General features: G+C 47.3%; 1 protein-coding gene across 4 annotated transcripts in view; it reads right to left on the bottom strand.

Moving 5' to 3' along the window:
* Positions 1 to 1875: 1875 nt before the first annotated feature.
* GATAD2A (GATA zinc finger domain containing 2A) overlaps positions 1876 to 27786 on the bottom strand; it is a 67842-nt gene continuing 41931 nt past the window's right edge. For 3 of the 4 annotated variants that reach the window (XM_025196357.1, XM_025196360.1, XM_025196358.1), the window contains 9 exons: positions 18210 to 18339; positions 17276 to 17407; positions 15009 to 15098; positions 13864 to 13995; positions 12452 to 12619; positions 11218 to 11497; positions 9283 to 9572; positions 7394 to 7580; positions 1876 to 6432 (listed from right to left, as the gene is read on the bottom strand). In XM_025196357.1, the coding sequence (XP_025052142.1) occupies positions 6302 to 6432; positions 7394 to 7580; positions 9283 to 9572; positions 11218 to 11497; positions 12452 to 12619; positions 13864 to 13995; positions 15009 to 15098; positions 17276 to 17407; positions 18210 to 18339 (1540 nt within the window). In that variant the 3' untranslated portion in view covers positions 1876 to 6301. The remainder of the gene's footprint in view (positions 6433 to 7393; positions 7581 to 9282; positions 9573 to 11217; positions 11498 to 12451; positions 12620 to 13863; positions 13996 to 15008; positions 15099 to 17275; positions 17408 to 18209; positions 18340 to 27786) is intronic. The other variant, XM_025196361.1, reaches the window with a different exon arrangement.

Genomic DNA, 27786 nt, shown 5'->3' with positions numbered 1-27786 from the left:
GGTGCGTGTCCCCGGCCCTTGGGGGGGGGGGCCCCCGAGACACGTGTGTGTACACCCCACGCAAGTGTGTACACGTGCGTATGTATGTACACACACCCGTGCTGGGTGGCTGTTGCACCCCCCCCCGTGCGTGTGTGTATGTGTAGGTGTGTAATATATAATTCCTTCCCGCTCACCCTGCAGCGCATGTAGATGTGTGTGTACAACACAGTGTAACATGGGCTCACACCCACGCGCGAGTGTGCCCAGAGCCGGAGCAGCAGGACGTGGCGGTCAGACCGGTCGGGCGGGCGTGCAAGCAGTGGCCGCGGTGCTCGCTCCTCGTGAGCTGCACGAGGCCCCGGGGCGGGGCGGGCGGGCAGGCGTACATGACTCAGGCGGGGGAGCGGCGCGGGTAGCTGCCCTGGCCCCAAAACCGGCGCGGTGCGGTGCGGCGCGGCGTCCCACCCACGGCGCCCAGAGGTGCAGGGGCGTAACCCTGCGCACGCCGGCACTGCCACCGCCGCACAGCGCGGCTGCTGGTGCGACGGCGCGCTCCTCCCCGGGCCGCTGGTCCCCGTCCCCGTCCCCGCCGGAGCGGTCGGCAGCTCCCGCGTCGGGTCCGTCGTGGGCGCGGGTCGCTCTCCGACGGGCGCCGCGGCGCGTCGCTGGACTGGCGGGACCCTGACCTCGACTCTGAAGCGGAGACTTTCCTGGCGGTGGAAAAGGAAGGGTTTTGAAGCCGGACGGAGCGAGCGTTGGAAGGCGTTGCACGCCGCGGCCTCAGTCCATCGAGTAACGAAGGGGCGACGGAGATGACGCAGGCCGGGACGAGACCAGACCCCTCGCGGCGGGGCTGAGTCCGTTTTAACCGTGGCATTAAACGAGACGCTTCCCTCTGTCCGCGGCGCAAGCCGCCTGTGGAGAAGCGAGACGGGGCTTGGCTGCGTTAGGACGACCGAGGAAGCGCGCCTGCCTCAACGGGCCGCGTGCCCCGTGCCCGGACCTCCCCGCGTCGTCGCCCCCACGTCGAGGCACCGCTGACCTCGACACGCAGGACGCGGCTTCACCGTCGCGCTGAGCTGACTTTGCAGGGGAGAGGCACTCGCCGGCGGGCAGAAACACGGGGTCCCTGGGAGAGCGTCTGGGCTCACAGTATTTCCTTTGTTCGGCTCAGATGAAAGCCAGACTCGAACCAAAACGTTTGTACGTACGCGCGCGCGCACGGTACATAGCTACAGATGTGTTTTCCCCGTTAGTCTCCAAGGTGCCACCCTGCCCCGTCTTGTGCCTAGTTCTAAACTGGATCGTATAGCGAGGACTAAGTGGCGTTTCCTGCTCTTTCAAAGCCTCTCCGACTCAACGGCACTTTTGGGATAAAACACTGCCATCCTGAGCTCGGCCGAGCGTGCGGGGATACCCGGCGAGCCAACGCAGGAGGGCAGCGAGAGCCCCCCGCTTCAGAAGGGGGGTCTGAAGGTGGTGTGCCGCCGTCTCCCCCACCTTCCAGCTCAGCTCAGCGCGCCCGTGCCAGGCTGGGAAGAGCTCCCTCCCCTCCCGCAGGAGGCCGGAAATCCAGCCGGTTTCCCACGGCTCGGGGCGCTTCCCCGTCGTGTTTCCGGGCTGTCGGTTTGACGCCGGCACCTCGCTGCGGAGGTTTCGGTTGTTTCAGACGGGTGGTACCTGCCGGGCACTCTTACCAGACTTTGCAACGCACGGTCTCGAACACATGCGAGTCCCAAATCTGCTCTGGACGCACGTGCGGATCCCGGGCTGCTGGCACAGTCACGGGTGGGATCCTGCTCCAGCGGGGCTGCACCGTGTCCTGGCGCCAGGCCTTTCCAGCTCCCCAAAACCGGAGCGTTTAGAAAGAAAAAAAAAAAAGGAGACCTGACAGTTTGTCCATTTGTTTATTGTCATTCAAATACTAAAAATCCCTCACAATACAATATACAGTTATTGATTTTTCAGGTTCGTCTTCCATTGAAATCGACTACCAGGTTTTAGTGGGAACATTTTTTTTTTTTTAATTTTTGTTTTATTATCAAAGATTTAGAGTCACAATAAATACGAGTGACAAAAACATACCCTGCGCTGGCGTAACGTTACTCTGTTACACTTTCTTCTTTGTTAAATGATTATAAATTTTTTTTTTCTTAAAAAAAAAAAAGCACAATGCAAGTTATTTCGCTAAATGCAATATACAGCGTAACTCTGCCTTAAGCAGACAAACACTACTGCGGTTCCTTGAGGTCTTTTTGCATTATATATATATATATTTATATATCTTTAAAAAAAAAAAAAAAAAAAAGGTAATCTCCTGCGTCCGCCCCCTCCTTTCGAAAGGAGAAGGCGACGTGAGCCAAATGGCAGACACGGTTCTTTGGCTAGGTGCGATATCTTCTCTTAGACCAACTAAATCGTTGGAAAAACTGTTCTTCAGATACAAACGCCCTTCTTCAGGCAGAGGGAGAGTCTACCTTTGGGATCCCTCTGCCTGAAGAAGGGCGTTTGTATCCAAAGAACAATTTTTCCAACGATTTAGTTGGTTTAATAAGAGAGATCGCATTTACCCAAAGACCCTCCCCTGCCTGTGTCCGCAGACAGACACGGCTACAACCAGCACCCCCAGCCATGAGCCAAAGGGGGTTTCTGATGAGACCCCAGTCTGAGCCCTCTTTCCTCTACCGGACTCTAAGCTGTGCCCCCCATCTCCCCATTGCCATTTTCTTAGCTGTACTTTGGTAAATCCTTTCTTTCCATAAGCAAAAACGCGGTGACCCAGTTTGATCATTCAGAGGTAAACGAATGGTTCCTAAAACAACGAACAAAATATCTCTAGAAAAACAGAAGCAAAGCTATCCTGAATTACGATGACCCAAAAACCCCCTCCTCCGTATTGCAGCTGGAGTGCCGGTAACAGGAATCCCGGCAGCACAAAAGAACGAGCAAAGCCAAACTTCACGCGAATGGGAAAGCTGCCCAAATCTTCTCCACCATACAAAATTAAAAGGTTCAACCAGGCCACTTTTCATGTCTGAGCAGAACAGTTACCTCTTCTACACCCCCTCTGCCTCCCCGTCCCCCAATAAAATCAAAACAGAGAATAAATTAGGTTATAAAAAATAAAATTAAAAACCACACAGCTCCCAAATTTCAACACTGGTTCAAATGAAAGTCCGGGGTTTATTTCACAAGTTGCTAAAATCTAAGTACAATAGTTAGTCGTTTTCGTTATTACTGTATTATAAAATCTGGTAGTTGCAACGTCTCAAAGAAAGAGGTTATATGGCTTGCAAGACCCAACGCTGCTCTAACCCTCTCCCCAGGAGAGGGGGGGAAACGAGCAGCCTCCGACCCACGTCAGACCAGCTCAAGCGACGTTTGCAGCGAAGCAGCGCAGAGTTGGGGGAACGAGGAGCAGGGCACGGGGCACGTGGCACGAGGGACCACCTACGGGGCATCGATCTGCACGCCCATCCTGTCAAACAGCATGTTCAGTCTCTCGCTCCGAGAGGGAGCTTCAAGCAAAAGCTACAACTTTCCCAGGACAGGGATGAGGACGCTGCCTCTTTCAAAGGGCCCTGGGAGCGAAGCAGCGCAGCGCAGCGCAGCGCACCGCAGCGCGGGGCAACATCTCAGCAGAAACCAGCAGCCTGGAGCGGGCAGGACCACCGAACATGACAGGAGGAAATACAAACCACAGGTTTTGTTCTTCAACTATGCCTACAAGTCCCCTCCTCCAATGTCCCCGAGCAATTTTACCTTTATGTCACAATACCACAGCGTTAAAGTTAGGCTTCGCATTGATTTCTTTTTTTTTGGCAGGGAAGTGAAGGGCAGGTAAGGAAGAGAAAGAAGGAATTTGGGAAGTTTTGCATCAAGGGTCTTCAACTATTATTTTAAACGACGTATGAAACCTGAACTAGCCTGGTAGGGCACTCAAACCGAGTGAACGTGCGGCTGGACTGCAGGCATACGGACCGAGCAACTCGCCTGACCCTATGCAAGCAGGCCGTGTCACCCTGTTTCTGATGCATTTTTTAACTAGAAACGCTTCAGAAACAGCGTGTGCCTCAAATGCAAACGCTAAGTTACCCGGCTCTTTATCCGTGCCACTGAAACTCCAGTTTAAATACTGCTGGAACGAACTGGCGCTTACCAAAACGGTTTGGACGTAGCTTTTAACAGGCAATGTTAATGCTTCTTCCCCCTCCTGCCACCCTTTCTTCTACAGCTCTGGCTGAGACCCCGGCTGCCCCAGCACCGCAGCGGGCACGCCTGTCAGCCTCTGGTGTTGTTCATACCTAGGCTCCCACAAAGCCACTTGAGGAGATACACGGGAATGTTGTCTCGAGGGGTCACATTGAAAGACTCAGAAACACACTTTGGCCCGGGCCGTTGAACAGAAGCAGACATCAGCGTGTGGGGAGGGCGGGTATTTGTCAGAGAACCAAAAAAAACCAACCCACTTAAACTGAAATATTCTTGTATTGTTTCACGGTGCAAGATTCAATGCACTCCGATTTCTCTCTCCTCACCTCCCCGTCCAAAAAGCTTGGAATGAAAATAAAGCAAAACGAAACAAAAAAAACCCCAAAACCCACTCCCCCCACCCCCCATCTATCTCGATAGGTTCAAAACAAAGTCAAATTGAACTTCTAGGGTTTTATACACCAACAAATACCATTTTTGCAAAACAACTCAGCTTCTACACTACTGGACTTTGTTTTTAAAAAAAAGATATCTAAATATTGATATTCACACAACAGAAGAGGGGGTTAAATGATTTTTTTATTATTATGTGATAGCTGGATCTGAAGAGGGACACCCTATACAGTAACTGCTTTAAATTAAGTATCTAACTACAGCTGCTAAGAAAATACCAGATTCAGAGCGGAACCCAAATAGTATCCCTCCTTCTTTATAGATAGATATATATATAATTTTGCAAAGAATTCATATCAGCACTAGTTCTAGTACCAATATGCAATACAAATAGTAAGGCATACATTTCTGCCACTTGAAACCAATTCAAAAGGGGTAGGGGGCCAAAAAACAGACCTGATGCTTCTAAATATTTGGGGGATTCCACAAATATATGAAAACCACGTAGAGACCTGTCCTTAAAGCAGGGTTAGCCAAAGCTCTACCAAAACTGAAGTACGGAGGCAACGTGATAGAGGAGCATGCGCGGTATGCATGGAAGAACGGAATTCGAACGGGGGACCGGGGCTAGGCAGCGGGGGCCGAAGCATGCCCACCAGGAGCTCATCCCGTCAGCACACCACTAACGCGCGGGCGAGGAAAGACGGCTTCTCCAGCGGGAACAGAGGAAAGAACCTGTCGCCTGACTGCAGCCTTGTAGCCCTCCGCTCCCTGCGCTCGCCCTCGGACTGCACGCGGCATCTGGAGTTCCTAGTTTGAGTAAAAGCTCTGACAAGACCCGCCCAGCCCGCCCCGTTCCCCCGCAAAAAAAAATTTCGTTTTAAATCTCTGGGAACTTTTGAAAGGGCCGACTGATCTGTGCTGGGCTCGAGAGACTGAACAAGGCTATTCGTTTACTGTTCAGTAGTTTAAGGTTTTAGAGCGTCAAATGTTCACAAAGTCTACATCCAGCGAAAGTGAGAGGCCCGTCCTGGCTCTCGCGTCCTGCCCTGCTCGGGCAGCGACTAGTCCATGAGAAGACGTGCCCAACTGGATCTGGAGTTTGCACTTCGGTATCATTAGCTCATTATCAGGAGATTTTGAAACATGACAATTTGTCGATTGCCCTCCCGGGGCGGGGGAAGAGGGGAAGCGAACGTGAAGTCCACCTGCTAATTGTATCCGCAATCATTGTGTTCAGATTCCACTTTTCTTACAGCGACTTGCATCCTTGATTGCCAATGAACAGTGTATTCATGGTGACTAGCTAGCTACTAATACAAAGAAACCAAAAGCAGACCGAGTCCTTTCAGTCCTCCTTTTGTGCTGGCGACAAACAAAAGAGAAATCCCAAACTAAATACATAAAGCCAAAAAAAAATAAAATAAAATAAAAAAAAAATAAAGAGGATTATTATTTTTCCCCCTCCCGACAGCCTTCATCATCAGGCAATCATCAGAATTCAACAGCCAAACGAGCTTGAGTCTGTTTCCACCCTCCCGGTGTCCCCTTCTCGTGGCAAGGACAGCAGCACTCGATGGGATGAGGAGTGGTCTTCTTGCTTCCTACAAAGCTTGGGCATATCCAGCTGGGTTTAAAGCAGATTCCACTGTACTGTGGTATAAAAAAGGATGGCAGAAACAGGTAAGTCTTTCCTCTTAGGCATTCCTCTGCATTATTTCCAAGTGGCAGACTGAGGGATGGATCGCGGCGGAATCATATCCAGGAGATATTCACGTTGACGGTCTACTGCTGAAGAAGTCTTGTGCACAGCTAAACTAGGGTTAACAAAAGGTAAAGCTCCGCCTGACAAGACAGAAGGAGAGAAAGACAAGTGTCACCACACGCTTGGGGTCACAGGAAAAGAAGTGTGGAAAAAATACCACTCAACGCAGCACCCGCTCTCCGAATGGGAACAAGAGCTAACTGCTGCCACGCATCGCAGCCCAGAGCCTTGCAGAAAGGAAAGCTTCCACGACCACCTGCACAACTGGGACCAAGTCTGAGTAACATTTCCTCCCCCTGCCCCGCCTCCCCATCGGCTTGATGACAGTTTTAAGCCATTGCAATTGTCCAGAAAAAGAATCAAGATTGATAAACTTTAAGTGAAATTGTACTGGAGGGGGAGGGAGGGGGAGAGGGGGCGTGTGGTCGAGAAGGGATGTCCAATACTAGACAGCACAATAAAAAGTTTACAAGTCACTTGCAACAGCCTCCCTCTCTCTCTTGGGGATCCAGAGAGAGTTAAAAGACTTCTGCTTTCCTCCCAACTCGCATCCTTCCCAAAAAACAGGTAAAATCCACCGTCTGCGTCAAAACAGCAGCTACGGCTCAGAGCTGAGCGTTTGTGAAGCACAGCAGGAGGTGCAGGCTGTAGCCTTACTTAAGGCAGAAAGAGCTACTCTCTACCACCTGCCTCGGAGGTCGAATACGCCGGTAATACTTCAGACCGAACGAGTGATGAGGGCAGCGGTGCTGGACGCCTACAGTACAGCACTGGCTGCATACACGGGGCACTGCGCTCATTCACACCCGCGCAAGGCAGGTGCGTAACAGTGCTAGCCCCCACGCAGCTCCATTTTATACTTGCCCCGGACAGGACAGGTACAAATGACTGTACAGAGAGGGAGGCAATGCGTTGTGAGAGGCAAATTACCCATCAAGCGGGGAAATGCCAAAGAGAAAACATTCTTACCCACAGCATTAGGATTGTTGGACAGAGGGCAGCTAGCAAATACAAAGAAAAGAACTTTTGAGAAAAATCTACCTGTATTGATGGCAGTCTTCTTCCAGCTGGTAGCGTTGCCCTTGCTGACAGGTCTCTCAGCATGCTTACCTGGCCTACTACCAAGTGCGGCTGCAGAGGATGCATTCTGCAACTTGGGTGACTGGCTAAATGCATGCAACACTCCTCGCGGGGCTCCTGAAGGACCTCGAGACATCTGGCTAGGAGTCTAAATAAGGGAACACGCAATCAGACCACTGGAATGCAAGTGTCGTCATTCTGTACCACGTCCCCCTCCCTCCTTCCCCACCTCCTGCTGGCAGGTGGTCGTAAGGCTGGAAAGAGTTTGTCACCTCTAAAGCAAAATAAAAGCCACCTTCTGCATATGCATCACTGCAGCTTTCTATTTTTGAAAGTAAGTGTCTGTAAGAGGCAGGAAGTCTCACTGACTAAGGCAGCAAGAGAGATGGTGTGTAAGCTTCCCCAGACATGGTTGCAACACTTCAGTCCTGAGTCATGTCACCAACTTTCTGGCTACTCTAGTCCCGGGCAGCACTGCAGCACCCTCTTAACGCCCCTGTGGTTTGTCAGGGCTTACAAATAGGAACGGGGCGAGGAGGAGCCCGAGTGACTCATTGTCATCCATAAAAGCAGTCAGTATTCGGGCCCCGGTCCCTCACAGACACGTTGCCCGCTGCATGGCCAACGACTTGCACCTCCTGCTATTAGGAGTTCCCAGCTCAAGCCTCTGGACTACGTTTTTAAAGGTGTCCACTAGTTGCAATTACCTCAAGCAAGGACTTGCTTAGATGCGATAAACCTGTACTGGCATAAAATTTCACCAGCCCACTTGCACCACAGCAAGTTTCTCCAGTCTAGATAAGCCCTGAATTATTAAAAGACACAGTACGAAGCGTACAAGTTCTACTATATCGAACAGAACAACCTTCTTCTGCTCCTGCTACATTTCTGTACCAAATAAGGTGCTTGGGAATAACAAATGGATCCTTATTTCATTTAAAACTAGCGATACTTATTGTAGCTACCACTTAAAAAGTCAGCCACAACCAAGTTAGCTGAACACATACTGTTCTGCATCATTTTTTTGTCCTTGTCGATGCAGAAATACATTTTTTATATATATATATAAAATTTTATTTCTGCATTGACAAGGACAAAAAATGATGCAGAACAGTATGTGTGTATATGTATATTAAAAAAAAAGGTTATTTGCTTTCACATTACAAGTCCGGAAAAAAGGGTCACTGACTGTATGCAGGCCCAAGGGATAGAGGGAATTCAACTGTATTATTAAACGAACGAGGTCTCCTTTGTGCTCCCTGGTCTGGCATTCTGCAGTTGATGTGCTCACCTTGCTTCAACTGTGAACTCTATTTGAAATTTAGATTTTTAAACTAAGATCAGCATTTCCCAGGTCACCTGTTGATACCCAGCATCCTGCTAAATGAACAGGAAAACTAACATGGGTAGAACTGACCCCAGCGGTCTTTCCTGCCCAGTGCAGGGGGCTGGACCTGATGACCTGTAAGGTCCCTTCCAGCCCCCAACAACTATGAAACTATGGACTATAAAACTCTTCTATTGTTACAGAAATGATTTATCATTGTCTGCAATGCTGGGCCCTACCATTGTGCCATAATCAAAAAGACCTGCCTTGTGGATCTAAGAAGGTGGCTCTAACGGACCAGCGGATGATCGACTCTCCTTCCCTGGGCACCAGCAGCCCCCCTTCACCTTCTGACGATGTACGTCTGTGCCCTTTGTCACAGGTTTATAGAGAATAAAGTAGTACGTAGCAACTTTCATGTGTGTTCCTTCAAAGAAAAGGCCCGCGCACAGTGCGAACGTACAGCTATGGAAGCCTTTGCTGGTCATAACGAACTGCAAGTCTAACTCGCTAGGTCTCTTACCTGTTTGAGCGAGTGGTGCTGGACTATGGATTCTGACTTGGTCTGTACAGGAGAGGCAGTCTGTTGCAGTATCCGCTGCTCGATCTCCTGCTCTTGCTGCAATGCTTTCACAAAGGCAGCCTTCAGTCGATTAGTGTGCTCAGCTTTCAGGGCCTTTTTCTGATTTGATGTCATGCAAGTCTCGCACATAATGGTTCCGTTCTTCTCTTCCCTCCAACGGCAGGTGAAGTCAGTCTTGCACTGAGCGCACATGTAGGGCTCACGTGATGATGCAGCAATCACGACTTTACCTACAACATGCAGCCAAACTCAGTACTGGCTTGTGCAGAAGTTAAGGTTATTCCCCATTCCCTATGCAGGGGTCCAAAAGTGATTTAAGCCTTTATTATACATTATATTTTTAATTATCCTCTTAGTCCCAGTTTCTTTAACTATTTTAAATAGTGTTCTGAACTCATTGCAATCCCTGCACACCGAGCTAGTCTAAATGTCTTTTGGTTAAACTTGCCAACAAGCCAACTGCCGAAAAAGCCACTGCAGAGCAAGTAGTGCAGAACCCCGGAGGCACCAACTTTAAAGAAACCCCTCTCCTCCCAGAACAAAAATATTAAACTGGGGGGGATTATTCTCCAAATATATTTCTACCCAAAACCCATAAACAACTACAGTGGATAAATTCTTGCCCCTTCCCTCCTATAATCAAATACATCTTCAAATCACACATGCCTCCTCTTTTGCATTGAGAGCTGTTAATGCAAGTACCATTAATGACCAAATGATCACCCAGGAGATAAAGTTCTTACCCCCTTGCTCCTTTCCTATGGCTCAAAATGAAAACAGAAACATACTATTTTAAATATCCCAAAGTCTGTTAGACACGACAGATGCCAAAAGTCGCTGCTTCATGGAGACTGAGGTCCAATTTTAGACAGGTCATAAGGAACTATAATTAGCATACCCCTTTTATTTTGCTAATTAAGTCACAGACTTACTTAAGACCGGTGCACATTCTGACACGTTTGTTAAATTAGCGTATATTTATATATACCCCTTTTTTGTTCGAGAGCCACTCCAGCCTTCATTCTAAGCACGGATGCACATGTTCATTTTAAATAGTGTGCTAATTAACAAAACTTGCATAAAATCATGCTCCTTCCCATTCCTGATCACCCACTGCGGTAAGTCCGATCTATTCAAGACTAGTCAACTTCTCCCTTAAAATATCATACAAACTCGTGACACCAAAGTCACCTGTTCAAAGTATTACTTAAATATTCTTTGCATTCAACTGATCAGAATTATAATTACCTCTCCAGGGGATAGCTGTGTTGGGGGGTGGGGGGAGGGGAAGCATATGCCGCTTTACAAATGCTGTATAAAAGTTCTTAAAATGCAATTTTTGGAAGGGTTTCAGGCATCCCACCCTTCAGAAAGATAGGGTTTGAACGGGGGCCCTCTCAAGGGGACACAACCAGATCACTGGTTAGCCAGAAGTTGAATTAATAAGCGTGCATTGTTGCTGCAAACAACAGGAGGCAGCAAGGAAGGGCCACCTTTACCCGAGAGGAAGGAGGCTTTCAGCAGTGTATAAGGCCAGTGAATAAAAACAGTTTGAGCAGTTCCCACTGCACTTTCTATTTTAAAACCCACAAAAGAGGTAAAGATTGTCCTCATTTTAAAGCTGGAGGAACTAAAGAGCATCAGGTCTGAATTAAGATTAACTGACATTTGTGACTAAATAGCCAGGCTGCTTTTAGGACTGGCAAGAGTGCCTGGTCTCGACTTGAATACGCTCGTACTAAAGCGCTCTCAAATGAGGTGGAGCGCAGATGCAACATAGTAAAAAAAGCCAGGTGCCTTCAGAATAATTGATGGTTCTAACTTATTTCAAAACCTTCAGGATTTAGGCCTCAGGCATCCGCTGCATGAGCTTACCTTGAGTTTCTAGCAAGTTTTGCACCACTTCCTCCAATCCAACCAGGTAAATAAACTCATTGTTGGCTGCACTAGGCAGGAAATGCATCTCTGGTGCAGGTGGCTTTGGAGGTGGGATCTCTAGCAGCGTCTTCTCCAGCTGCTTGCGCAGTGCAAGTTTGGCAGCAGCTTGCCGGCTGGCTGGGGAATCATTGGAGTTCACTATAGAAGCAACGCTGGTAGTGGTGGCGTTAGCCTGAGCGGATGTCACGGTTGTACCTTTTATTGAAGTTGGTGAGGCCTTCAAGAAATAAGCATGGTATTCTGGGTCAATGACAGCTACCACATTATTCAATCCCTCTGGCCTAATCTAATTTGTCCTTTCTAGGAAGACAGATAATGAAGAGGATAAACTTCGTTAATAGTGCAACACAGACACTTGTTCACTCGAATGGCAGAAACAGTGAACGATAAAGCTGAGAAGTTTGAAAAAGCCATGTAAAAGTCCTTCCCCCTCTTACGCTCCTTAAGTGTCAAAACACTGGCTTTTACCCTGTGTTTCTTCCAGATTATAAACCAACATGCCACTCCTCCTCCGCTAGACTAGGTATCAATATCAGCATTAAGAATGAACAGTTTGCTTGCGTCCTTCATGGGTTCCCTAAAAGGGAGTGCAAAGGCCATTCTGTATTGTGCGTAAAGCGGTAATCGTTTTATTTATGCAAAAATAAAATGTGCGCTTAGGGAGAGGAGGGGGGAGAAGGTTAAAGGAGAGAGAAAAGAAACGCTGATTCTGGAGGACATGAATTTAGGTGAAAATGTCAAGCGCACAGTTACAGAGCTCCAAAATCCAGCCCAGAAGAAGTTTCTATTCTGTGCAAGTTTTGTCCTGGGGGAAGTCTCTCAAAGCATGAAGTATTTCCTGTCTTCTCACAGAAAATATACAATTCTGACTTGGAATTTTTTGGACCCAATAAAAATCTGTTAAAAGTTGTGTAAAAAAAATAAGAAAGGTAAGACTACAGGGACTGACTTCCCCCCCCCCGTGTATTAATGCTACCTAGAGCCTCTTGAGAGCACTGTCTCGAGAAAGAACAAAGAACAGAGCAGTGGTGATAACAAGCAGTTAGGAGAGACGAGAGCAGGCACCAACCAGCCATTAGATAAAGCAACCGGACAATCAGCAATTGTATTTGTTCCCCTCTGGTCTTTCGAGACCAGGTACGTTTGGTACACATCACCTTTCGGAGCTCACCTGTGGAATATTGACGAGCAGGCTGGTATTGGGGACATTGGCCACGCGGATTAAACCCTGTTGTATAATTCTCTGCCCCTGAATCTGTACGCTGGGGACGGATGCCCGTGGTGCCAGCAGCAGTGGAGGTGGCCCCGTGCTGGAGTGCTGTCGGATGTTGTGGATTTGCTGGGGAGAGACAGAAATGGGCTGATGCAATGGTACCGTGAAGGATGAGATGGGGGCGGTTAGAGGATGGGAAACAGCGGGTGGCAGGTTAAGTGGGATGAGAGGATGTTATGGAAACGAAGCATGGCAAGGGACAAAACACACGCAATAAATATTAACAGAGAAGTCCAACCTTGCAGCTTCATTTTGACCGAAAACCCATTCGAAGAGAAACCACGTGGAGTGCAACATCAGAAAGAGACGCTTAAATCCGAGGCTGCTGCGTTTCTCAAGACCAAAGCTGGCTACATTTCTGGCTCAAGCTTTCAAGTCCATAGTTCTTTTCTTAACCGGGTAGTTCCTACCCCTCCTGTTTCAAAGTTACTAGTGCGGCTATTGTTACAGTGAATATGTTTTCTGCACGATAATCAGGGCAGAAAGCAAGTGAAATCCCGAGTGCCAGACTTTTTTCCTTCAAGTCAGTCAGAAGAGCAAGCAGACATTAAAAAAGCAGACCCATGGTTGCAAAATAAATCCCTGCTGAGCCAGATCAATATTCCCTTGTAACACACAGTGGTGACAGGGTCTCCAATGGATCATATCAGATTTAACTACCTCCCCTCCCCTGGATTTCCTAGTGCCTCCTCAATATGGGCCAAATGGGAGTAGGCATGACATTTTATAACCACATTTCCAGTTCTCCAGTTGGTCACCTCATTTAGTGGCCTACTAAGCCAGTCAGGTATTGAGAAAAACTGCCACGTTATGATCTGAACAAGAGTCAAAACAGACGAGACAGGGAAGGAGGAAGGAAAAGAAGTTAAACACACAATAGCTTTAAGTTTTCTATGCTGCTCTGCGGAACGAAGGCAGAAGGCTCCGAATCTTGTTTTTAGGTCCCTTCGTGTCCAGTGAGAAGCACTGGCTGTACCACAGCAGCAGGGTTAACCCAAGGGACACTGCTCTGTGCCACCACACAAGACCCGAGTTCGAGCTTTTCTCCTGGTCTATTAAGGGTGCTACAACAGACTGCATTAGCAAGCATGGGGCAGAAGGAGGTTGTGGTCATAATGTATCCAAGTCCATTAAGGCAAAGTCCCTAGAAGAATCACTTCCAGGCCAAGGGGGACGGTGGTACCCATGAGGCAGCCTTGAAGGTGGAATGCAGATGTGGAGAGGATAACAGCGAGAATTCACAGGCCAAGGGGGAAGAAGTGGAAACATCTGGAGAAGTAGAGGGGATGTACCAAGGCACCACCTCTTACCTGCGCTCCTCTAACAAGAGGCGGCATTACGATCTGTGTGTTCTGCTGAGATCCCAGCTTTGAAGATGCCTGCTGCCCGCCACGGACTAACGGAGGGGGGATAACAGTGCCTGGTATGCGTGTAGAAGAGGTCTGAAAAACAGAAGGGCATTAACTTCTAAATTTGTCCATCCTTTCATTCATTCCTCACAGCCTAACAAAATTAGAGAGACATCCAGAGACTGCACTGGATACCCTATCCCCATCATCGCATGAATAATTGCTTCCTTTTGCGTTTGTCTTCTCTTTCTTCCTCTTGACTTTTTCTACAATTCCAGTCTTCTTGTAATTGTAACTACGGGAAAGCTCTTGCAAAGCAGCGTCTTACACCAAGCACTGAACATACAAGCTAAAAAGGGTTTTCCAGCTGCTCCAGTTAGAAAAACTGACAGGTTTGATTAACAGCATGTCCTGCGGTAACAACTTCTTTCACTCAGTGTAACACAGCTTTGGACATCTGGCTCCCTGCTCATCTGAGAAGCCCAAACTGACCGTGGTTCACGAGTTCAGGATCTCACAAGACACGAGACTTCTGCTTTCCCCATTTATTGGGAATAAAATGGCACGGCTTGAAGAGCGAGGGGAACTTAATGCTCGACCCACTCCTAGCATCTTTTTCACTGAAAGACTTCAAACACAGCTTGCAATTATTAGCTAATCTTCCGAACAAACCCAGGAATTATTGCAATACTTAAGCGAACAGATAAAGAGGCTATGCAAACTCGCTCCAGATGTACATCTCAATCAGACAAAATACGATCCAGGAGCTCCCTATTCTGCTCTACCCCAGACAACTGACCGTAGTCTCACACTCTCTCTTTCTGAAGATGTCATGTATGGCTCACACTGGTCTCAAGAGTGCTGTTTAACTGCTCTGGTTCCAGGAAATGAGAAGATGACCCATCAAAATCAGCTGTTTTCCCCTCCCCTCTGGTCTTAACTTTAAAAAGCTGATTGCAAAGGCTACCACTGATTTAAACAACAAGAAAGATATCTGAAGAACCAAATCACTATTTCGGTGACAAAATGTTCTCCCTTGGGCTACAATGCACCGTCAGCTCCCCCGCGCGCCCGCAGCTTGGTAAGAGGAGGCCCCTGGAGCTGACCTGAAGGGATGGCTTGCCAGAAGGAACAGTCTGCGTTCCTCGCACCAAGGGGGGAGGCGTAGCCACAGCACTCCCCGAGGAACCGGCCGGCTGGAAGAGACAACCAGAAAGCATGAACACGAGGGCAGAAGTACAGCAGAGTGACCTCCCTGGGCCTCAGAGGAGAGTCTTTCAAGACATCGTCCCCCTCCCACAGAGCACTTGAGATATGTTTAAGTAGATAAGATGGTATCGACTTGCTTGTTTCCACAGGAATGGAAAACTATAATTAAAACACAGAGTAGCAATTAAGTAATTAAAAAAATAATAATTCCAGTAGCCTGGTGAGATAGCTTAATTTAATTTGGTCTTACTGTCCACCGTGACTAGTCACAACTGGTTGAACAGGACATTCTGGTTTGAGGGGTGGATTTCTCCTAAACTCATGTCCCGACTCCCCTTTCCCATTTTCCTGAGTTGGAAAGGTTTAGGATCCAAAGACCCACATCAGCTCTGGTTGTGGTACAATCATCCCTCAAACCCGGGGTGGGGTCGAAGGAGTCGCCTTGTTTTGCATTGTGAAATCACCAAAGATTAAAAGGGATGCTTCAAGAATATTGGGAAAGGCTTTCAAAATGTGTGGTTGTCTTGTTCTCTTTGGTCAATTCAAGTATCTAAAGTTCTTATTTCTGCTTGTGCAACGCATGTACCCAACACTGAGAGTGTTTCAGCAAATAAGGGTTGATATTAAAAAAAATTCAGAAGAAAAACCACCAAAAAAAAAATAGGGAAGTAATACACTTCTGCCTATCTGGCTTATTTGACCTCAGCAGTCGTTCCTGCCCCGAGCAGGGGGCTGGACCCGATGACCGCATGAGGTCCCTTCCAGCCCCAAACTTCTGTGAATCTGTCTCCAGTGCGAACCATAATGCTTTTAAAAACAAACCTGTACAAAGTCTTACCTTCCATGAAGTCACAATTGCATTTTAAACATTAAAAATAGTTTAAATTCATTTCTCTTAAAATTTAAACTAGGGTTCAGGATTTTGAGTGCCCCTAACCAGAGGTTTTTAACACCTCTGAAAGCAACTTAAAAAATACAGCGCTTCACTACCATCTCTGATTGTTCATGGCTCAAACCTTTTTAATGTCAGAAACCCTGAATCTCAGTGCTGACAGGTGAAGGAGCCATTTCAGGAGGACCTATTACATGTATTCTGACAATATGTATGCTGCATAACAACTAAAAAAAGATCTTGCAAATCCTTATTTTAAGCATACCACATGCACATAACATTTTTAAACTGCCAAAAAGTCTTCAAAATAAAGCATAACACTGATTTGACTGGCAGCTTGAACAGGAAGACTAAAGACAACGGTGAAATCAAAAATCTGGAAAGAACAAGTCGCATTTTGGAAGAACCAGTTATGCAATAGCAGAGTTCAGGCAATCCACCGTATATCATTTAAGAGAGAGATATATTGCATAATTCTTGTCTTAAATGCATACTTAAATTAGGGGGGGGGGCAGGTTTAACACCCATGGAAAAAATTACTGAATCAGTAATACAATACGGTGAGAAACTTGAGGTTAGTTTCTAACATGTAGCTGATCAGGCAGGTCTTTCAAATGCGGTGGTAGTGGAGAGGAAGAAGTCAAAGCACTCATTCAAGAAAAGTCACAGCATAGACATGCATGCATCTCTACGTTGTGATATGCCTCCATAAAGCTGTCTGGGTGGTACTATATGAATGTTACCAAAAAAAACCCCCTTTTTGGTGATTCGGTGCATGGGGAAGGGTATGGGAGCACGCATGCTACCAGTTACAGTACACACCCTGCAAGTATAAAGGACTCATTTAAATAGTCTTTTAAAATTTAAAATTTTAAAATTTTAAATTTAAAAATTTTTATTCTGTTCCAGAATAAAATCATCTATATTTAAAACGAGGAATAGCATTAAACCTGTAACGAGCCTCTTTGGTGCACACGTGGCATATGAAACTATTTAGTAGAAAGGAAAAGAAACAAACCCCCCAGAAATCCCCAAACCAAAAACACCAAAGTTTCAAAATGGGTTTGACTTTTAAAGCAATGGGTGTTAAGATAACCATCAGACGGGCACGTTTTGAAACGCAAGGACCTGAATTTAAAAAGAAAGTTTTAACAGGAAATAAACGGCAACTCTTCCAAGAGATGTCTACGTTGATTAGAAAATGATGTGGAGCACCGCAGATTACAGCATCCACCACAGCCACTCGTCAGACATCTGTGGTGAAATAAATACCTTCTGAGTAGTGGTCTCCTTCTGTATTTGACTCTGCCGCAGCTTTTTCAACAAAACAAGTTTTGCTTCTTCTAACCGTAACTCTTCTTTTAGCTGCTTAATCATCCTGTCACGCTCCTCCGGACTGCTTTTCTGTAAGGACAGGTTAGGTTTAAAGGGCGGGGAGAAGAGAATATAACTTATATGACAACCTACTGCTGTATAACTCGGGAGCGTTTATCAGACACACATGGACATAAAAGCTAAGGAAAGCTCTTAAAAACCAAAGCATATTCTAAAATCCCTCCTCTAATTGAGGAAATAGATGACAAAATGAACTGTCAAACAAAAAACTTCAACTGTGCCGTGCTGCCGTGGGAATCCTGTGTATATTAAATACCAAACAGACCTCTACAAAGTTTCTTATTTTTGTGGAGAAGAACAGGGGCTGGTGAAGCTGGTATGAAGATTTAACAGACAGAAGCCCGGACTTCGATCTTCAGTAGATCCTCGATTACAAGAAACTCCCTCCCCATAAACCAGCCTGCCTAAAGCGGTGTACCGGATGGTAAAAAGAGCCGTTGAATACTCTATGCCGGTGATTCTCAACCAGGGTGCCGTAGGGTACCTCTCAAGGGTGCTGTGGGGTTAGCACAATGTTGGCACTATTAGTTAGGTGTGCAAAAACCTAACTGCAAGATAAACCCAGTGATTTCAAACAGGAGCTGTAACGTTAAAAACATTCTGCCCTCTCGGGGTCTTTCCGAGTACTCTGCAAATAGCGATTTTATTTTTCTGTAGTCAAAAAACCAAGTGACGACTTCCCAACGAGTGCCTGGAGTCTAACAAGGTTGAGGATCCCTCCTCTATCCTGTGCTCTAAAGTGGTTGCGATCAGAAGAATCAGCCCCCCCATCCTAGTACGTTTAAAAGGCAATCGCCTAGATGAGACTCACCATGAGTGCCTCTGTGTTGGTCTCTTTTAATGCTATTTTCGTTAAACCATTCATTCTAGGGCTTGAAGGCTCGTTGTCAGATAACACTATGACATCAGGAGAGGGGACTCTCTTTTCTCTCTTTATATCGCTGTAAACAGAGAAGCAAGAGCAGTTACACCCAGAGATCAATTAATAACAGTACCAAAGACTTGCCCCCCACGCAGCAAACAAAAGTTCCCTTTTTCAGCTCTTACTAGCTGATTAATTGTGAACACCTCAGCTATGAATGAAGTTTCTAGTACAGGCCAAAGTTTGCCGCCAGTTCCCATTTCTAAATAAAAATGATGAGCGCAATAACCAAGTCATACGAAATGGTACACTGAATATAACCAAGGAATCGGGACCAGCCCTTACATCCCTGGCTTTGGTAGCCTCAAACACAGATGACAAATATGATGTTAGTTTATTCAGTTCCCAACAGGAACTGCCCAGAGCCTGTCAATTCGTTCATAAATGCAAATGTCACATCTCTCAGTCATTGAGGACCAAGGCTATGAAAGCAAAGCAACGACCTGGAGTCGAAAGAAGCCATCCATAACCCAGAGCTCATCTCCAGAGCCAGCCCACTCTCCAGCTGCACTTGCGTGAGAACTGGAAGATCAACACCTCCAATTTGCCAGGGTTCAATGAATACCACTTGAATCCAGGTACTTTCCCTCCCGCTGGAAATGTCTAGGTTAACATGGTAACTCCGGGGCACGAGGACTGTTTGCCAGAGCCCTAAAGATCCCGGGTGCATTTCAGCTGCAATTCCTTTCAGTGTAGCAGATGGGAAACACTCTCATGGTTAAATAGACTTTTCCATGTAAGACCCCTGTTACTATCCCTGGCAGGTGCCCTCCTATTACTTTCAAACTGCAACAGTTTGAAAGTAAAGCAGACATAAAATGCTTCCATTCAGTATATACCCCACTGTACAAAACCACGTGAACACGCTCAGAGACAGATCCGACACAGCTTGAGCAGGACAATGTTCAGAGAGGGCTGCTCCATGGCAGCCCCGCCGCTAGCTGTTCTGGCGGAGCACGTGATGAATCCAGAGACCTGAATCATCTTTGAACTCCATCACACACCACTCATACCAGGACTGAATACTCAACCATGCTGGGAACAGTGCACCGAGACACGTCGCAGCGCAGCACAATGCCACGGTGGACCACAGTGCCATTCATCCTGCCATGCTGGACAGCTTTTGGACTGGATGGACTTAAACTGTTTGCAATGTCTTCCTGGCTCAAGATGTCCAGGAGAGGCTATTTTCCAAGTGAAATAAGATCTCAAGCTGAAGTCGGGCCTTAGCAAAACACAGCGGAGCAATTGTGGCAACCCTTTGATGCTAGGATTTGGGATTTTTAGACGCAAGGTATTTTGCAGCAAGACTGCCAACACTGCAAGAACAGGGATTTAAGAGGCATTTTGCAGGCAAGCCCAAATAGCGCAGCCTCCACTACAGCTACTGGAAGGCTTGCCTCTCATGGAGTGAGTCTTTGTGGAAATCTTTAAGTCGTTTTGTTTTCTGCATTTCTACTTACAATTTTGGCGTTTGCAAGAAAGCACTGTAATGAGCTTCTTGTGAACCAAGTCATTTTAAGCGCACTGTTGACTACATTGGCCCGTAAACAGAAATCCATAAAACCAACGAAGCCAAATGAAGCGTATATCCAAATAACCATTCAAAGAAGCATCTCTTGTGAAGCAAAGCTACCTACCTCTCATTTGTACTGCGGGGCGAGTATCATCGTAGTCGCGACCACGAAATGCGGCAAGTTAGCTCATAAAAATCAGGAAGTTTTCTTCCAACATTACGTCACAAATTCACTCCCAGAGCAGGGGGGTTGGACTCGATGATCTTTCAAGGTCCCTTCCAGCCCTTCATTTCTATGATTCTGGCACTAACCGCCCTTTTTTGACCTATCTGGATTCTTCAAGTGACTCCTATTCAAAACTAGTAATGTTTTACTTAATGGTGCAACAGATACCAGGCGTACTAATGCTCTCACAATTAACTTCCCAGGTGCACAGTATCCTTTATTCCTGTGCTGTTTATAAGCCACATGCAAAGGCAGAGTAAAATCCACGCTAGTCCAAAGTTTCCAGGAAATTACCAAAAAAACAGCCTCATCTCTGTAGAGTCGATACGGCACTTCCTGCAGCATCCACCACAGCACCGGAGCAGAAAAGTGAATGTAAGTGTCCTGTAGAGGGCACAGCGAGCCAGTGAAAGACTCGGCTCTGGAAGGGAATTTCAAAACACCAGGGGCACAGGTGAAAGTTTTAAAGCTAGAACTTGTCTGATTAAAAGGCATCAAATGGGCTGCCTGGAGTAAAACAGGACAAGGAAAGGAAAAAAGCACCTGCTCTGAAATCCATACTTCAGCAATACTGCAACTGAAAAAGCTCTTAGTAAAGACCTGACAATACCCTCTTCCCCAGGAACACTGCTCACTTATTTCCCCAACCGGTTAAAATGCGTATATATAAAATCAGCCAAAAAAGAAGTGTTTAACCGAGCAGCTAACTTCTGTACTTAGGTTACCAAAATGTATATATTGATAGGAACCGGCTGTACAGTTTTCTGCATGGACAGCCCAACCTGACATTTTTCAAGTCTCTTAGTATTGGATAGACCGTGCTTCTGCAGAGGGTACAGCTGGAAGGAACGTATGGGAGCAGCTCCTACAAACCCCACCACCGCCTGGTTCCCCATAGGCTTCACTCACTACGGCTACGAATGATGTACTGCAGAGCCGACATCCTCCCTATCTGCTCTGCAAGGCCATAAACTACCGAAGAGCCACGCAATCTTGGCAAGTTGAACAAAGTTTTGTAAACCGATCCGGCGGCTACTGACTCATCCCTCTCTGTAGCTGGGAAATAAAGTTAGCTAAGCTCCTAAGTGGGCCATTGCAAATTTAACACGAGAACATCGGCTCGTATGCAATCTCCCTGCAAGACTCAATGTGGTTTAGAGACGTGAACCCGTATGAACCAAGTGCAGATTTCAGCAGCGCCCGAGTCTGCTGCAAAGGGATTATCCTCGTTTTATCCTCTTGGAAGAGGCCTTATCCCGACTAGCTCCCTCTGCAAGGGATGAAATATAGGGCACGCGCGTGGGCACGAAGCAGAGGCAGGCTGGAAGAACGGGAGGCGGCGGTCCGAAACTGGCCGTGCCGCTCCGAGACCACTAGCCACGTTTCAACCGTCGTGTTTAAAATAGAAGAAACTTTAAACAGTGACGTGTCACAAGGAAGTTGAATCGAAGACCTCGGTGCGGATCGGGGGCGCCGCGTCGGCAGCGAGGTCCTGGTGCAACCGCTCCAGCCCAGCCCGAGCACAATCAATGTGCGTGTTTAGACGGGTGATGTCACCCCATCAATTATCACAGCATCATAACAGGCAGCAGGGAGCTGACTTCCTGTATGCTAATCAGGCCACCAAACAGTCATGTGACAAAGGCATTTCCCTCGCTAGTCATGTGACCCTTTAACTGTTCCTTCCACCGTGAAAACCATGGCAACAGCCAGTTCCAACCGGTTTGTGACACATAGCCTTCATTTTGTGAGGTGAGGTAGGGTGCAGGTACTGTGAGAAAATGGAGCAGCTGCCGAAGTTCAGGGGCAGCAGGAGCTTGCTGGAGCAGCTGTCCACTCGTGCCCGTCCCTGCACACACACCCCCCCGGCGCGGCACCCGGGCGGCCTCGACTTCTCCACTTTGCAAAGTTTAAAAAAGTTTGCAGATGGACGCGCCGGTCTGCCCCAACAGCCCTGCAAAAATGCACCCTCCGTTCATTAGACTTTTAAAAAAGTTTATCCTGAGAACTAAGTGGCTGCTGGGGAGGGGGTAAAAAAAGCCCAAACAGTGCTTGCTTGTGCACGGGTCTTTTCCAACTTTTAGACAAAGTGAAAATCAAAGGCGGAGAAGAAACTGAAGCACACTGGGCATGTCTACATGTGCATTTACTGCACAGTAAGTTACTGCAGTTTCTAAGCCGGCATCTACACGTGCGGGCGTTACAGCTCAGTAATGCTGCGTGTGGACCGACTTGGGAGTAAAGTTAGTCCCAAGTCAGTCCACTAATGCATCTACACATGCGTTACTGCGCAGTAACTACACACGGGTGTACTTACCTGCATTGTGCAGGTAGCAAATTTATGCCCACATTGGCATAAATCGCCATAGTTACTGTGCAGTGACCTAAATTACTGTGCAGTAAGTGTGCACGTGGAGACACACCCACTGAGCATTAAGTAATCCAGAGAGGGGAGAGGAGGGATGGGGAAGGGGGCAGACAGACTAGGAGACGCATCCGACACGTTACGATAAAGCAGCGTTAATTTAATCAGCAGATGATGTTAGCTGACCGGAGAATGAGAAACCCTGCGCTGAACACACTTGACTGCAGAGGTCTACGTTCAGCACGGTTATTTGGGTAACATCTCTCTGACAAGATGAAGACGGGGAGATAAGCAAGCATTACAGGTTCTCTGCTGTGAAGAGATACCTTGAATAATCATAATTAAAAAATGGATTTAATACGGTCCATGGGAAAGAGATCGAGTATTAAAAGCCGTCATGTGAGGGGGAAAACCCCCCTCGCTCACTATTCCTACCCACATCAACTCATCTAGAGAACCACTGAGGATACCTCTCAAAAGCTGCAGACGTTGGCACAGCGACCAAGCAATAGGGGTTACTTCATTGACATGAAGAGCAGTTTTGGAAACCTGAGGAAAGAAAAGATTTTTTCCTTTCTGGAGGTGCTGCCCACCAGTAGGTCTGTAAGAAAGCTCTCACAAGCTGTGTGTTCGAGACACGCGCCGATTGCTGCATTCACACTAGGCTGAAATTCTGCACTGCTTTTGTACTGAGAAATACTGTTGCTTTGCATTTTTGACTAGCGACGTGACGGGCTATCACCAAAGATTCGGTGTTCAGGACGTGTCATGAAATACTTAGTAGATGAAAGTCTGCGAGTATACAAGGTCACTTTTATACTGTCCCTCCAAAACTCATGCCTTCCCGGTTGTCTGGTTGCCATGCTAGAATAGACTGGTATCTTCTGTGCAGATTTAACCTAGCTCTTACCTACATTTTAGCCAACACCTGCCATCCGCGTGCCAAAACCTCTGACCATTGGAGGCAAGGTGCTTTGGGTCGATGTGATCTCTTTTATTAGACCAACTCAGTAGTTGGAATATTTGTTCTTTGCAAGCTGTCGGGCACAAAACGCCCTTCTTCAGGCAGAGGGAGACTCTGCCTAGACCGTTTGTGCCCAAAAGCTTGCAAAGAACATTTTCCCCCACTATTGAGTTGGTCTAATAAAAGAGATCACACATCTGCCCAAAGAATCGTGTTGGCCTATGTCCTTAGACCCACACGGCTACAACCAGCACCCCTGACCATTGGAGGTGCTTCATGCCCATGTTTTGTTTGAACTTGGGTTCAAGTCTACCCACCTTGCACTGAGGATGTAAAAAGGGGAAGGAGGGGACTCTCTCAAGTGCGGACCATCCTCCAGTCCCCGCCTGGCAATTCTCTCAAAGAACAAGCCCTGCAACTAACTGATAACCGAGGAGGAAAGTCCCCATGAGCATCGCCACACAAAGAGCCACAGGACACATGCCCAGACACAAACTGCCAGTGCAATAAGAGACAAAGACATCGTAAGAGTTCGCTACAGGGGTGTTCACACCTGGACTAAGCTACCCGAGCAGCTCAGACATGGGTACAAGTCTCCCAGCTTACACGGGGCCATAGCCTGCGTGTTGTGCAACCCTCTCTCCAACCCAACAGTTGCTAAAATGCTTTGAAAGAAAGCCCTCGAACACTGTGTGGAAGGAAGCTGTCAGTTGAGAGTTTTCAATCCGTTTACTTAATTTAGAGATGCACAAAAATGTAACGGTTGGTAATTTAACTTCCTAAGACCACTTTGGGAAAAACAAGATGCTCACCCTCCAGATTCACTTACTTCCAGAAACACTTGCAGCAATCAAAAGGCTTGACAAACATCAATCTAAGAGTTTACCATTAAAGCGTTCGTGTACTGTAAAGTGCTTATCTTACTACGGGGGAAGAGGCGCAGGAATATCAGCTGCTCTACCCAAGGTCAGTCAGTCTGCAGCAGCGGGAGGCAGAGCTCCTGGTCCTACCAAGCTACAGCCAAGCACCCTCAGCATGAGGGCGGCCTCCCCTCTCGCACCGTTCGTTTTACAAGGTCAGGTCGTTCCCTCTAAAGATCCTGGAGCATCTTGTCCGCTCCAGCATGAATTTGGTAGGCATCCACTCTTCAGTTAAAACCCACAGCTCCCATTGGGGCCAGCCTATATTTGTTGACTTCAGGAAAAACACATAAAACAAAACAGGGGGGGGGGGGGGGGGGGGGGGAGGAGGGAGGAGGGAGTTGGGCCCTGCCCCAACTCAGCCACTTAAAAAAAACAAAGCGCAGCGGGGGGGGGGGGGGGGTCATCCAATTCAATAGACCTCAGGTGGCAGAGGCTATCCTTGGAGGCTGCCTTCCATTTAGTTGGGACAGAGGAAGATTAATTATGCTTTTGTCTTGAAGATGATGCATCTGAGGCCCGAAGTACCTTGGGACAGACGCAACTGGATAATGGGTCCACTTCCCTAAGAGGCCTGCCATCAGGAACAGACCCTTTCCAACCCCGTGGCTGCAGACTGAAAACTCTCAAGCCTGTGCAATAAAACACACACGTACTAGAGTATTTCACTGAAGATCTCATTACTGGACAGAGCTGCTCCTACCCCGTGGACAGCAGAAGCTGAACTGTGGTACTGTAGCATGCTTGTAGCTGCCCCAGTTCAGCTTTCACTTGGCCCTGGTGTAGCAGCAGGCACAAACACGTATTGCAGACGTAAATCCATCTCACCTCGGAGTTGCTAGACTGCCTCCATCTCCACGCCTTAAGACTAAACGAGGAAGAAAAGCATAGCTATAAAGCTTCTGCTAGGAGCCGGGATGGGGAGAGAGAGAAAGAAAATGTAGGAGCCTTTGGGTCGGATGCAGAAAGCTTTTTCAGGAGAGGGCTCTCTGGCAAGACTATGCCCAGAACCAGAGGTGACCGCATGTTAACGGAAACGCAGCTGGAAGAGGTCCAGGACCTCAAGAGTTAGCAAGCCCGCTTTCCGCCTCTCCACACCGGTACAGGAGCATAAGTCCAAACAGACTCTGCTGGGACAAGAGAGATCCCAACCACGCCACAAAATACCATCATTCTTCTAACTAAGCAACTCCTGGCACGTTCATCTGTAGCTGGGGCAAAAGGCAGAAGAGGCACCAGGACGCTCCAGCTCGCAGCGCAGGAGAGCTGAGCTTTATTAGCAAGGTGCAGGTTGCGCTCAACCCCCAAACTTACAAGACCAGAATCGCCCGCCGGCTAGCGATATTACCTGCCTTAAAACACAGGACACCTTATGGCGAGTCGCATGTTTTGAAGTGCCTCCCGCCAATCCTACGTTATTGCAAAGGGCCTTTTGGGGAGGTTGATTCATCTATAAAAACCTAGTTTTATGCCATTAAGATGTAGCTGGCTGGCAGTTTTGTTTCCATTAAAATTCAAGAAAACTAAAAAAAAACCCAAAACATTTTCTGGAAGCACTCCAGCTAGAGAGCTCACTGTTCTGGGCCTCTCTACTTCCCCGGTCTGGGACAGTCTATTAGTGTCATGGTTGTGATGCAAATAGTTCTTTTTTGCAGCACTTGTTCATGATAAAGGCTGTGAAATGTCCACGTAGGATCACACGTCCCGATTCTGCGCACCCAGCTATCACCCCATTATCTTGTGTTAAAACAAACTGGCGAGGTTTACAGCGAACCGCATCTTCCAAGACTTTGGCGCTGCCTGTTGAGCTGCAGAGCGCCGGCCTCTCGCTGTGTTTTGTAATACTTTTGAGGTGGTTATAAAGATAATTCCTTCAGTGTCAGTGGGCTAGATGCACTCCCATGCAAGTAAGCCTGCCCTGGGTCAGCAGGCTGGCCCCGCTCAGACGGACGTTGACTCATTACCTTTTGGCCTAGTCGACCTTAGAAGCAACATAAACAGGTTCTCTTGTTAAATCCAGCACAAATTGCTAAAGCATTTTTTTTCCAAATAGGAATTAAATAAAAACCACAATTAACTGAACAGTTATCCAGATTGGGCTCATCTCAATGGCATATGTTAGCCTGGAAAAAAAAAAAAAAAGAAGAAGTCTTCCATGCTTATAATGTGTCAAGATTTGTGGATGTTGGTGATAGCTATATTGCTCTAAGGACATAGGCAGACACGGTCCTTTGAGTAAACGTGATATCCAACTTAATTGGAAAAAAACTGTTCTTTACAAGCTTTCGGGCACAAACACCCTTCTTGAGGCATAGGGAGAGTCTGGAGAAGGGTCTTTGTGCCTGAACGCTTGTAAAGAACAATTTTTTCCAACTATTTAGTTGGTCTAATAAAAGATACCACATTAGTAGACCAACTAAAGAGTTGGAAAAAAATATCACATCTCCACAAATCTTCGGACAAGGTTGTTTGGGTAGCGTCTCATCTTCCTCACCCCACAAGCTGCAATCCTTTGATATCTAGGTAGTCTCTCTCCACCTGCTAGGAAGTAAAGGAGGTATGAGAACTGCGGCCCCGCAGGGTTAATCCCTAACCCACAACGTAAGTGTGTCTGAGAATAAGTTTGTCCTTGTTTTATCCGACAACCTCCAGATGTACTCCCCTCAAGGCACTGGAGGTAAAGAGGGAGAAGAGAAAAGGCAGAAGAAAAGGAAAGCAAACTTTTAGAGATTTCAGATGTCCACGAGACTCCAAAAAGCATCAATGGAAATCTTGACAGATTTGGTACACTACTGAAACAGAAACAAGACGATTACATCTTCCTTTCTCCAACGCTGCTACTTTGGAGGGGGAAGGATTTCACGGAGCTGGGCCTGTATTTTGAAGTTAAGAAATTCCCAAAAGCGAGAAACCTGCCCCCGGGCTTCCCACCGCGGCCTTTACTGCCCACCTGATTTGTAACGGAGCCCTGCCACGTCGGGGCTACCCCTCAACCACTGGAGTGAAACCTGAAATGTGGAAGAGCCCCGTTTACACTGCCCTGGGACCTGCACTGAGTTCAGCTCACGCACGGCTCCAGCCAAAGCAGCAGCAGCCGACCCATCACAGGTAAGGAACAACCGACCCATCCTAGGTTACAAAAAAGCACATTTAAGACCATGCTCTAGACACATTCCCATCATGGCCCAGCCACATGAGCCAATGCAGAAAAACTTTTTGGGGAGAGGATGGGCGAACCGCCACAAAAAGTTTTCCCTTTCCAATGGGAAAAAGACAAACGGTAAATTCTCCATCAAGGGCCCCACAACACAGCTCAGAGCACGTAACTTTAACAGGCGAGTTAAAACACAAGTAGTTCAAAACACAAGTGGTTATTTTTAGTGATGCTGTATAACAAAAGGAGGACATGATGCCCGGCTAATGCAATTTTCCCAGAACCATAATGGGTAGTTCCGGGACAAGAGCGACGTTCCCC

This window comes from Alligator sinensis, unplaced genomic scaffold (assembly GCF_000455745.1).
Source record: "Alligator sinensis unplaced genomic scaffold, ASM45574v1 scaffold1295_1, whole genome shotgun sequence".
Classification (NCBI taxonomy): domain Eukaryota; kingdom Metazoa; phylum Chordata; order Crocodylia; family Alligatoridae; genus Alligator; species Alligator sinensis.
Note: the sequence above shows the minus strand (reverse complement) of the source record. Positions and strands in the feature narration are given on the sequence as shown.